The 13675-nt window shown below is 35.9% G+C and overlaps 1 protein-coding gene across 2 annotated transcripts in view; it reads right to left on the bottom strand.

Annotated features, from left to right (window-relative positions):
- Positions 1–13675, bottom strand: part of PKN2 (protein kinase N2) — a 193651-nt gene that overhangs the window by 104846 nt on the left and 75130 nt on the right. The window contains exons 2-3 of one of the 2 annotated variants that reach the window (XM_069094550.1): positions 11345–11394; positions 1730–2030 (exon numbers count right to left, since the gene is read on the bottom strand). In XM_069094550.1, the coding sequence (XP_068950651.1) occupies positions 1730–1961 (232 nt within the window). In that variant the 5' untranslated portion in view covers positions 1962–2030; positions 11345–11394. The remainder of the gene's footprint in view (positions 1–1729; positions 2031–11344; positions 11395–13675) is intronic. The other variant, XM_069094549.1, reaches the window with a different exon arrangement.

Here is a 13675-nt window from a genome sequence, read left to right on the forward strand (position 1 = left end):
TGGGAAGGGCCTAAGGATACAAGGGTTCTGTTCCCAGCTTTACCATGAAATAAGGTAAAAAATCATTCCACCACTCTTCACCTCAGTGTTGTCTTCTATAAAAGGGAGATTAAGTTCTGATTCTCTAATGTCCTTTGCAGATTTAAAATTCTATGATATTTTGCAAGCACAATAAATACTATTTAAAGAAAAGACAGTATCTCACGCACATTAGAGATTTCACAATCTTCATGGATTACTGTTAGGAAAAAAAACTGAAAAAAACGCGGTTTGTGAAGTCTTATGTGACACAGCTTTCATGTCATGAACACTCTATCCCTTCTAGCCATCCACCCCAAGGGGCCATCTTGCCATCCATCCTAGAGCTGTCCCTCTCCTCTCCATCAGTAATAATGACCATCTGGACTGACCTTTCAGAGACCAACAGTGGCAGAGTAAATTCATTCAGTTTTGGTAACAATGTCCCAAAAGTTCTAGTTACTCAGGATACTGAGAGGTTAGAAACCTACCTAAACTGGGACTTGAACCCAGGTCACTCTGGCTCTTTCTATCTATTGCTCCCATCCTGTCTCTCCTGAGTAATGTGATTGCCACACCTCAACTCCCCCTCTCTTGCCCCGCACCAAAAAGTGGGCCAATTAGACTATTTTCTAAGTTTATATGTTATTGTTAAAAGCAGTATTTTCACACTATAAACTTTTATTTATAATTTCAATTACTGAAAACGTAGTGAAAATACTGGACTAGGAAACAAAAGACTTTGCTTTTGGATCTAGTTCTGCCACTAATGTGCAGTGTGATCTCAGGTAATTCGTAAGTTCTCTGAATTTCAGATTTTTCACCTGTAAAATGAAAGCAGATGAGGTAATCGCAAAAGTCCTAAAGAGGTCTAAAATTCCATTATTCTTACAAGGCACAATCCTAAAAATAATATTCAAAATTTGAACACAAAAAACTGATGAAAACAAAAATTTAAAGGGGCCTTCGCGGGGGGGGGGGGGAGGCACCTAGGTGGTATAGTGGGGGAGGCTATGTGGCACAGTAAAGAGAGCACTGGCCCTGGAGTCAGGAGGACCTGAGTTCAAATATGGCCTCAGCCACTTGACACTTACTAGCTATGTGACCTTGGGCAAGTCACTTAACCCCAACTGCCTTGCTTCCCTCCCCCCCAAAAAAGAGAGGGACACTGAATATTAAAAGCCTTTTCAGTAGCTTTGAAATAAAAAAAAAAGCTGGGCTTTGCAATATATTAGGTTTATTCTAAGGCTAAAACTTTATTTCACAGAGACAGAAAGATTTGTTATTAACTTACTATCTCTTTCATAAAACCCTGGCACCTTCAAATGTGCAAATGATGTAGGCAGCACTTTTAATGGAACAGAAATATTTACCCAAAAGCTCTAATGTCAGTTACACATCAGAAAGAAAACATCTCACATCTTAGCTCATTGTACTTAAAAAAAAAAAGAGAGATTTAAACAATTAGATTACTATTAAATTATAACCAATCGGTGACAAGAATGGATCTTATTTAATTTTTCTATCTTCAGCACATAGCATAACTCTGACAGATAGTAATCCTAAATGTTTGTCGAATATCTGAAAGCAACATTTACCTACCACAATTTCATTACTGTGCAGCTATAAATTATAAATTACTAACTTTCTTACATAAAATTTATCTGACACACATTTAGGAAATATTTTAAGTTATGTACATGTATGATACCTGTAAGATCTTCTGGATCTGTTACAACAATATGGGCATTTAATTCCTGTAGTTTATGATGCAATTCTTCTAATTTTTTATTTGATTTTTTCAAAATGTTGTCCACATATGCCAAATTTTTTTTGTCTGTTGTGACCTTCCTGAGATTTTCAGCTCCTTCTTTTATTTTCAGTTCTTTCCTTATTTCTCGTTTGATACGATCCTTGATATCATCCAATTTCTGTTGCACCATTGTGTCTGAAAAGTCTAATTTTTGGCCAGTGCTCACATTCTCAGGAAGTAGAAGACTTCGAGCATCTCCCTACAGGAAAAAAACAAAACAAAACACAAGTTTTAGTTAACTGCTCAGCACAATGTGGAGCATGTGTAATAATACCTGGCTTGCTGCCCAGATTAGTCCTAAATTTTACATTTATGTGCCTATGTTATGCCTAAGCAAAACCAAGATTCATAGAACTTATTATTTACCAAAGGAAAAACTGTGCTTGACAATGTTTTAAAAATTAGTGACATTCTTTTATCACCACTCATGGTTTAGGTAAGTGAATTAAATGTAGTATTTGAGGGGAGGTAGTGGATTTTAGGCCTTCCAACTGTAAATCTTTGGACTAAGGTGCATGCACAATTTTCACAGACTTAAAGTAAAAATATATCAGGTAAACACAAGAATATTTTAGTGAATAATAAATTCATCAAAACTATCAATGGGCTAAATGCTCCTGGACATTTCCAAATAAGCCCTACAGAGACTCTGGCCTTAGCCTTATCATTATCCTCTTCCCTCTGGAACTTAGAATCTGCACCTAGAGCCCTGGGTCTCAGAAAAAGAAGCTTTTGACAGATCTTACCTAGAACCAGGCTCCTATGCCACTTCCTGGCCATTTCCAAAACATGACACTGTTTAAGTACCTGGTCTTGGTATTCCCTTTTATCTGCTGTCTTTCCTCACAAGAATATAAGTCTCCCGAAGGACTTTTATTTTTAGCCATATCCTCAATACTTAGCACAATTCTTGGCATATGGCATGTACTTAATGTTTTTCCATTAATTTATTAACATTTTCAAAAAGTATATTAATGGAGTAGGATAAGCAAAAGACAGAAACAATCAAACATAGTAGTCCAGCGTTTGATAAATCTAAGAATAAATTAAAAGGGGAAGAACTCTATTCAACAATGACAGATTTAGGGCAGCATCTTATCTCATATACCATATACCATATATAAAAGATAATTTATTTTTAAAAGAAGCAAATGGTAAGATATACCTCTTACAACTATAGCTGAGAGAGGATTTTTACCCAAACCAAGGGGCAGAAGTAATCATAAAGAGAAAACAGAATTTTGATATTAAAGATTAGTAAAGTAGCTACTGAGTTTTACCTCATTCCCAGCCCCACCCAAGAAAACCCTATCAAATATGACATAAAAGCAAAATAATCAATGTTAGATTGCTGCTGGAAGACAGGCATACTACTAGACTACTGGAAGCTAATTATTTTGGAAAGTACTTCAGAAATAAGCAAGAAACGTCATTAAGTTGAAGGGGAAAAAAAATCTTTGACCTAGATATCTTACTACTTGCTATACACTAATGAGTTTAAAGACAAAAAGAAAGGCCTCAGATGCATCAGTATGAATAGAGTGGAATTTTTTTGTGGTAGCCAAAAAAGTGGAAATAAAGTGGACACCTATCATGCAGAATGATTAAAATCAAACTGGTATATTACATCATTGCACTGTAAAAATAAATTATTAGTTAGAAATTCAGAGAAATGCAGAAAAAGTCATATGAACTTAAAGAGGGTAAAGTTAGAAGAACACATAACTGCCACAATAGCACATAAGAAAAAAATAGTGAAACAGAGCCGAATTCTGAGTGATGTACTAATCTTGGCCCTGGAGAATAGCACATTGGGTTGCTAGTGCTATAACTGGTAACAATATGATATATGTTAAAATTCTACCTTAGACACTTACTTAGCTGCGTGATCCTGGTTAAATCAACTTTCCTTCTCTCAGTCTCAGTTTTTTCATCTCTAAAAGGGAGGATAATAATAGCAAGTACCTTCCAGGGAAGTTGCAGAATCTAGAGATAATGTATGTGTAAAGTGTTGTGCAAACCTTATAAATGCTAGTTGTCACTATTATTATGAAACCCACCTCCCCCTGGTCAATACACAGGTACTGTAGGTTAGAAAGGTTATAGACAATGTCAGATGTGGTTGCTGTATTGATTACTTCAGCTCACTCTTTTTTGTTTTGTTTTGTTTTTTGCCTTTTGGAGGGCAATTGAGGTTAAGTAACTTGCCCAAAGTTACATGGCTAGTGTTTCACTGTTTTTTCTATAAGGAAGATGTTCACTGAAAAACTGGTAGAATCTATATCAAAAAGTGCCATGTAAATATAAAAGATCAACTTAAAAAAACTAACAATTTTGAAAGTCTCATTTAAATATCTTAAATTAATAGTTAAATTATTGGGGATAATTTTTTCTCCTAAGAAAGATCATTGATTAAAATAATAATAATCTTTAGTAAGTGCTTCTATTTCAGTATGTTTTATTATGAACAGTGAAGATTTCCTAACTTTGAGGAGTTTATAAAAGTCATATATTGGTAATATGGTTACAAGTTTAAAACTTTAATTTACTGTCACTTTTTATAAGCTCTTAGGCAGAGGAAAAGAGTTTAACCTGTAGTCAACTTTTATGTTTTGGAGGGCAATTGGAGTTAAGTGCCTTGCCCAAGGTCACACGGCTAGTAAACATAAAGTGTCTGAGGCCAGATTTGAACTCAAGTCCTCCTCCCTCCAGGGCTGGTGTTCTATTCACTGTGCCATCTAGCTGCCCTGTAGTCAACTTTTAAACACTAAGTTAACAACAAAACAAAGACTGTATGATCACAGTCATTAATCTAAAAGGAGAGTATCTAAACACACTCCCCTTACCCACCTATCCCCAAATATCACCCAGACTAATTTCCATTGCCAGAGTGAATTACCCCCAAGTTAGAGAGTAATGCATTTGAAATCAGATGTTCTCCGTTTGGTTCCTGAACGTGTGATGTTAGACCAGTCACTTAACCTCTCCAGGCTTTACTTACAGGCCAGTAAAATAAAAAGGTTAGACCAGATGGATCTCTAAGGTTCCTTACAGCTCTCAATAAATAATTCTATAACCCCAAACTCCTGATATTCAGCATCTTCCATCATGTATAGCCCTATACCTAATGATTCACAAGTCTCCAGTCTTCTTAATCTTGAATTTATTCCCTCTATTCTGGCCAAGCTAATCTATTGCTCGCTGCTTCACAACTAACAAATTTTTATGATTGCTGCCCCACAGGTAAATGGCAGGGTCAAGATTCAAACCCAGATCTTTCTGATACAAAATTCAGCAGTATATTTATATGCCACACTGCTTCTTTTCTGTTTACAAAAATTTTGCTGTGTCTTGCAATTCCTGACTGTCAAATTCATGTCCAACACCGCCTCAGGAACGATAAAAAAAATCACTTAATCCAAGAAAATATTTTATCATTAATTTATTAATTATTATTATAATCAGTTATTTACTTTACCAGTCATAGGGAGTTCTTTTTGAAGGTAATTTTAATTATTATTGTTAACAATGATTCACATTTATGTAATACTTTAAAGTTTATAATCCAACAACCCTGCGGGGCAGGGTAGTACAAGTATTGTCCTTATTTCACAGATGAGGAAACTGAAGCTCAGAGAATAAATGACTTGATCAGTCATATCTATTAAGTGTTAGAGACATGATTCAAAGGACTTCAGAGTAGGAAGAGATGTCTGAAGCTATATAGTCCAACCTGTTTCAAAACAGGAATCCTTTTTAGATCATACAGGGTAAGGGCTATTTGCTTAAGAACATTCCAGTGAGGGGGGAACCAACTACCAATCCAGGAAACCCAAATGACTTTTGGTCAACTCTCAATTTTAAGGAAGAGTTTCCTCACTCAAAGCTGAAGTGTCTCTAAAAATTTGCCAACTATTTCTACTTTTGCTCTCAGAGGACTAAGAAGAAGAAACCTATTAAAATTTCCCCAAAAGAGTCCTACAAATACTTAAAACAATTATCATGCCTACTCCCAAATCTTCTCTGGGATGAAAATAGAGTTTCTCCAACTGATCTTGACATGACTGAGTGGACAAATTACTAGAAAAGGAAGAGATGGAATCAAAGGCACAAGGAGATGAGTTGGTCTTAGTGAAAAGAGCCATCTCTTTATCTGACGGAGGAGGAACTTGGGTAGTAGCTTTCAATTTTCATCAGTAAATCAAGAGGCAAGGTCCTCAGCTGAGCAAGTAGTGGGGAAGGAAGTTGTGAGAGGCTTGAGGAGGAAATTTTTAGTGTAGCTTTTGTGGGGAATTAAAAGGAAATCAATTAGGGAGGAATAAAAGGATTATCTGGCTGCCAATTGAGATTATATAACATACTGTAATGTACCTAATCAGCTCAGTTTTGTGATCTAGGAGGCCACATGATTCATGAAAGAGCACTGGGTTTGGAGGCAAGACAAAGAAAGGGATTCCACTCTCAGCTTTGTCACCTTCTGATTCTCAGTGTTCATTCAACTTCACGTAAATCATATTACTCTCTTGATCTCAAATTCCTTATCTGTAAAATAACAGGGTTACACTGAAAGACCTCTTAGATCCCTTCCAACCTTAAATCTATGACCCGGCACGCACGCACATGCATGCACGTGCGCGCACACACACACACACACACACACACACACACACACCCTCTTTTTCAAAATGCTTTCTAACCACACTTGCCATTACATATTACAAAATTAATCATTTAAACCCAAGTGTAAGACTTTATATCTTCAATTAAATTTCATCATCTTAGATTCATCCCAATACTTTAACATGTCAAGATCTTTTAAAATCATTATTGTTGACTTCCAGGTCACATGAGCAACAAGACAGAGAACTGGACATTTTCTTTCATCCCCATGAAGTCTCAAACTTCTCCAAAATAGAAATAATGTGCCAAAGATAAAGCAAATTCAGCTGTCTTCAAAGTCTAAGTTGCCCAGAATCCAAAAGAAGGTTTAACAAACAAACCAACAAACAAAAACCCCCAACAACCCTCAAATGCATGAATTTAGGCTTACTGACACCGAACTTACTCAGCACCCCTCCCACACTAAACAAGGACAATAAAGTCTTACAACAAAACCCAATCCAACACTCCATCTTAAATCCATCTCTTTTCAGTGCTGAGGAGACCCTGGTTCCATTTTGGGAAAGTCTTACACTGACCGCAACAACCAGCCTGACCACTTAGATACAAATGCATACCAGTGTCTGCAATCTCATAGCGGCATCACTGCAAAGTCCTGAAGTGTGTGTCAGTGTGTGTGTGTGTGTGTGCGTGTGCGCGCGCGCGTGCGTGCGTGCGCACAATGCTGCAAAGATCTGAACTACAGGGGCTGGAGCAGAGAACTGAGGAACGGAAGAACTGAGACAGGTCACAAGGACAGAGCACAGTATATGGGGTGGAGGTAATGTAGCACCCCACCAAACCTGAGGGAAAGAGCACAGAATCCAGCTGGGATCAGATCTGACCACATAAAAATCAGTTGGAGAAGATATCTAGGTTGATGAACTGTGAACTGCCTATCACCTACAATTGGGAGATAGTCAGAAAAAGAATGACAGGGAAAATGATTGAGGAAGGAAAGGGGAAGAGAGATTGAATTGTCTTCAAAGATCAACAGGAAAAACAGTAACACTAGAAGGAAATATGGCTTCCAGATCTAGTAAATGAGTTCAAGAAATACCGCAAAACAAAGGAAAATAATCCAACATTTGATAAGGCAGAAGACCCTTTGGAATTTTAGAAGAACATGGAACCAGAACACATGATTCCCAATAAGTTTAAAAGAGAAATGAGAATCATGAGCAAAATTTATGCCTTGTACAGCAAAAATGACAAGCCAAATAGAAAAAACTGGAATGTCCAATGATAAGCCTCACCAAAGAAAACAAAAGAGAACAATAGATACAAATAAATACACAGAAATAAAGGACAATTTGGAAGAAAAGCAAAAACCCAGTAACATTCCAAGATAATATGCCCACTATGGAAGCAAAACATACTGATCTTGAACCTAAGGATAATTTTTAAGTCTGCCAGGAGAACACAACGACAAAAAATATTAACACCATAATGAAAGAAATAACAGAAGAGAATGTCCCCAAATTTCTAAATGTAGAAAATCAAAGTCCAATTGAAAGAATTCAGATAACCTCCAGAAAAAAATCCCGATTCTGCAAACTCCAGAACATATAGTAGTTAAGTTTAATAATTCAATTCAGACACAAGAAGTTCTGTAAGCCATCAAGAGAAAGACCTTCAACTATAACAGAAACGAATTTCGAATAATATGAGATTATTCTTCACCCACAAGAAAACAAAGGAAGGAATGCAATTAATTATGTGTTTGAAAGAGTAATGGAATTCAGGATAAAGCCCAGGGTGACCCTATAAATCTGAGCTCAATCAGGAAAAAAGATGGACATTCAATAATGAAGATGAATTTAAAACATTTTTAGAAAGAATAACAGAATTGAAGAGATTATTTGCTTCTCAAACACTAAACAAAAGATATGTAGGAGGAATTAATAAATGCAGCTGGCAAACAACAACAGAATGACAAGAAGAAGATCAGTAAGATTCTTCTTTCTAAATATACACAAAGAGACCTATTAAAGTAGAAATCTGGTAGAGGGAAAAGTGAAGGTGCAGATGAGGCAGTAGGACAGAAACTGATGACATCCTGTCTACAGGTGAATCAACACTTTTTTTGTGAGACTACATTATAGCATGGGAGGGTACACAAAAAGGGTGGGGAGGAGGGAAAGAGAGGAATGTGGGATGCACTGGAGTCAAATCAAGAGCTAGCAAAGAAGGGAAGTTGACCTCTGTGGCTTCTAAATAAAAGAGCCCAAGGTGGGGTGGGGAGGTAAGGAAAAGGGGAGGGAAGGAGGCCTTACTTTGAAGAGGGGAGGAGGGGTTTCCACTGACAAATGTTCTTTTTTTTTTTTTTAAAGCAATCGGGGTTAAGTAACTTGCTCAAGGTTACACGGCCAGTTATTATTTCTGGGTGTGGTGCTGAGTATCTGAGCCCAGATTTGATCCAGGTCATCCCGACACTGGAGCCGATGCTCTTACTCGCTGAGCCACCTGGCCGCCCCTAAGCAATTGGGGTTAAGTAACTTGCTCAGGTGTTTCTGGGTGGGTGCTAAGTGTCTGAGCCCGGGATTCGATCTCCAGGTCTTCTCAACACTGGAGCCAGTGCTCTTACTCGCTGTGCTACCTACCTGGCTGCCCCTGACAAATGTTCTTATGGATGAAGAGGGATGAGGACTTATACTAGATGGGACATGGTAGTTTAGGTGTTTAAAATCTTAGCCAACACTGGGAGACTTGGGGGACATTTGGAATTCCTGGGGGACAACTGGTATGTGAAAGAGTGAGAGAGCAAGGACAAAGGGAAATTTTGAGGTAAACTTAGAAAATAAAAGTGTAAATGGGGAGGGCATAGATTAGTGGTGGGCTAAATAATCAGGGACACAGTAGTGGGATGGCTTTGCCACCGGGCAACATCTTCTTTTGGACACCTGTAATAACTGGCACTATGCAGGGAGAGGTACAAAGGAAAAAGAATCCCAGGGCAAACCCTACAAGACAGTGGCAGAAAGTACAGAAAGAAGAACCATTTAAAAGATACCTTGAAAGTTTTAATTGCATGGAGAATACAGAAAAAAGAGTCATGATTGAGAGAGTGAGGGTGTTGAGAGAAAGGATAGAGAAGGAAGAGAATAAGAGAAATTCTTTTTGGAAAAGAAACACAAAAAAATGGAATTTTAAACTGATGAACAAGATTAACTGAAGGGGTGTTAGAAGAGGGGAGAATCTACTTGGTTAACTGAGAGAAAAAAGTGGGGGGAAAAACATACAGCCAGATAAAAGCAGGTGAGAAAAAGGAACTAATAAACAAAAACCAAAAGGGAAAGGGGTAAGAAGTGAGCAGAGTGCATTAGGGGTGAAGAGAAGAGAACCAGTGGAAACAGAGACAGATGGAGGAAATACAAGTCTACTCTTTATTATTCTAAATGTGAATGCATTAAATAATCCAAAAAAATTAAAATGTGATAGACTGGATAAGAAAACAAAACCCTACAATCTGTTACTTACAAAAAACACATTTTAAAAGACATACACAGAATAAAACTGAAGGGATGGGGAAATATATTATGCATCAAGGGAATCCAAAAAAGCAGAGGGTACCACTGGGTGGACTGTAAGGTATGAGTGAATTTTGTTTCCACAGCAATTATATGAAAACATGATTTGAAGTCATACTGGTGGCTAATGTCAGAGACAAAACTGCTTGTAGGGTGCAGTGGGGAGTGTTGGTCTCCTGAAAATCAGCATATCTACTACTTTTCTTTGTTCAGAGGTCTTTTTCCTGTGTATCAAAAGAAATGCCAGGCCAGGTCTCCCTCACAAAGGATGAAGATGAGGTCCATTAACACAGACTAGATGATGGGACTTTTGATTAGATAACAGGACTTGTATCGTGGATACCCTGGGTTCAAATCTTCAAACTCAGAGCTTTTGTAAATACCCTTAGAAATTGAAAATTCCTCTCTCATCCTATCTGATGCAGACAAATAGACTAAAAGTATAAAGAATAAAGTATATGAGAAAGGGGGAGGGGATTGAAATGTAGAAATGAGAAGATGTAATCAAGGAGTGGGATTTAGTGAATCCTGATCAATGGGATTCAAGGTGAGAAATTAGAATCTGGATGAATTATAAAAGGGTTTTTATAACTATCTTAAGGGGTGCTTGGGCCTAGGAAAGGACCCTTTTTCACAGGTAGCTAAAGGCCAAGACACCTGTCTGAAATGATGTGAAATAAAAAATCTTTTTTTCTAAATTCACTCATGGCCAGATGGAATTCTTGGTAAGATGGCTATTTCTAACACCGACAAATAAAATAAAAAAAACATTCAAAAAATAAAGAGGGACAAACAAGGAAACTATCCTATGTTGAAAGAAACCATAAACAACAAACCAATATCAATAATAAACTCCTTTACCATCCAAATTTATAAAGGAAACATTATCTGAATTTCAAAAAGACACAGAATACAATAGTGACAGACTTCAATATCACTATTAGTTTTGGATAAGTCTAACAGAAAGATAAACAAAATGAAAAACAATGAACTGAACAAATTTCTGGAGAAACTGAAGTTAAATAACTCATAGTGTATTCTAAATGAGACAGCAAAAGAATATACAAATCTCTGCAACACATGAAACTTTTACCAGAAAAAAAAAGACCATGTGCTACAGCACAATATTGCAAACAAATGTAAAAAGGAAGAAACAGTTACTATCCTTTACAGACCATAATGATTCTTTAAAAATAAAAATGGTTCATGAACCAAACAAAAAAATAGTTGAAATGGAAACGTACTAATAAAATCTTAAATAACAAGTGGGTCAAAGGCATCACAATACTATGTAAAAGAAAATTATAATGATGAGACAACATACCAAAATTTCTGGGATGCAGCTAAAGCAGTCCTCAGGGGGAAAATCATATCCTTACAAACATACATTAACAAAATAGAAAAAGAGAGGATTAATAAACTGAATATGCATTTTTAAAACTTAGAAAAACAAACCTAAAATAAGCACAAAGGAAATATAAAAAATTAGGGGAAACAGATAAAGCAGAAACAAAAAACCCCACAGAAATGCTAAGTAAAACCAAAAGCTGACTCTTTGACAAACCTTTAGCTAATCTAAATAAAGAGAGGAGAAAATCATATCAATAAAACAGCAAAGTAAAATACAGCAAAACCAGAATAAAAATAATCAGAACATATCATACATAGGTATATACTAACAAAACTGAGAAAACAAAAGAAAAAGAATAATACCTTCAAAAACATAAAATAGTCAAACTATCAGAAGACTAAACACAGATCTTAAAAAACTCAATCTCAGAAAAGGAACTAGATCTAGCTGTAAAGTTATTAGCAAATGAAAAAGAAAATTCCTGGTCCTGATGGATTGCTAGGAAAATTCTACCAAACTTTTAAGTAATAATTAGTACACCTCTACTTCACAAATTATTCTCAGAAACTGAGGAAGAGGGTACCCTACCAGATTCTTTTTATGAGACAAATATAGTCCTACTACCTCAATCAAGGAAAGATAAAAAAGAAAATAATAAACCAATATCATTAATGCACACTGACTCAGAAATTTTAAACAAAATCATACCACACAGACCACATCATAATTTATCCAAGAAATCCTTCATTATGATCAAGTGGGATTCATACCAGGGATGCAAGAATGTTCCAACATTAGGAAAACAATCAACATAATTAATAATATTAAAAACCAAAGTATCCAAAGCCACAAGATTATCATGATTCAGAAAAATATAACACTCTCTAATTCTAAAAACCCCCAAAAGTACAGTAGAAGATCTATAACATAAAATGCATCTATCAAAAATCAAAATCAAGCATCATATGCAATCAAATGCATACAACACTAGAACTTTTCCAATAAATATGAGAGTAAAGCAAGCAATATCAATAAAATAAGAGAAAGGAATTAAAGAAATAAAGATAGGTAAAGAAGAGATAAAACCATCTCTGCTGATGATGTGATGATTTACTGTGAAAACCTTAGGGAATCAGCAAAGATACTAATTAAGACAATAGCTTTGGCAAAGATGCAAGTTACAAAATAAATTCTCAAAAAACAACAGCATTCCTATAAAATGATAACAAAACACAAGAAGATTAGAAAGGGAAATTCCATCCCAACTAACTACAAAGTACACAAAATATCTGGGGATCAACCTCCCAAAGCGCACACAAGACTTGTATAGATTCAATTATAAATGGTTGGAGGTATATTCAGTGCTAATGGGCTAGCTAGGCCATGCTAATATAATAAAAATAATAAAACCAAAATCAATTCACATTTTTAATCTTATACCAATCAAAATACCAAGGGAATAAAATAACAATATTCATTTTAAAAAACAAAAGATCTAGAATGTCAATGGAAATGATGAAAAGAAGGAAGAAGAGGAAGCAGCACTTCTAGGCATCAAACTATATTATAAAGCAGAAGACATCAAAACCATCTGGTATTAGTTAAAAAATAGATAAATGGAATAGACTACATAAAGGAGACTGAGAAATAACAGAACTCAGTACCTCAGTATTTGTTAAAGTAGAAAACAAATTACCTAGGGAAAAATTCCCCATTTGATAAAAAGTTCTGGGAAAACTGGAACACAGTATGGAAGAAAGTAGGCTTGGACTAACACCTTACACTATTTCGCACAATATATTCTTAACAGATATGTGAATATGTGACCTTGGAGCAGAATATAAAAATTTTGGAAAAAACCAGTTCATATATCTCTCAGAGTTATGGGTAGGAGATATATTCTTAATCAAATAGCTGACAGAGGCAATTATCAAAGATAAAACAAATTACTTTGATTATATGAAACTGAAAAGCTTCTTCACAGACCACTTTATTAATGCACACACACACACACACACACACACACACTCACACTCACTCTCGGCTATCCTTCAATAGATAAATGAGTAAAGGATAAGAACAAACTCTCAAAAGAACTACAAAGTATTCACAAACACAATGAAAAAAATGTTTCAAATCGCTAACAATAAGAGAAATGCAAATCAAGACAATCACAGTTTCACTCATACTGTGCAAAATGGCTAAAATGACAAAAAATGCTAACAGTAAATAATGGAGAGACTGTGGAAAGAAAGGCATGCTAACAAATTGTTGGTGGAGCTATGAAATGATACAACTATTTTG

The sequence above is a fragment of the Petaurus breviceps genome, unplaced genomic scaffold (assembly GCF_028583685.1).
Source record: "Petaurus breviceps papuanus isolate PSGF00001 unplaced genomic scaffold, PetGlider_PUasm1.0 220, whole genome shotgun sequence".
In the NCBI taxonomy this organism is placed as follows: Eukaryota; Metazoa; Chordata; class Mammalia; order Diprotodontia; family Petauridae; genus Petaurus; species Petaurus breviceps.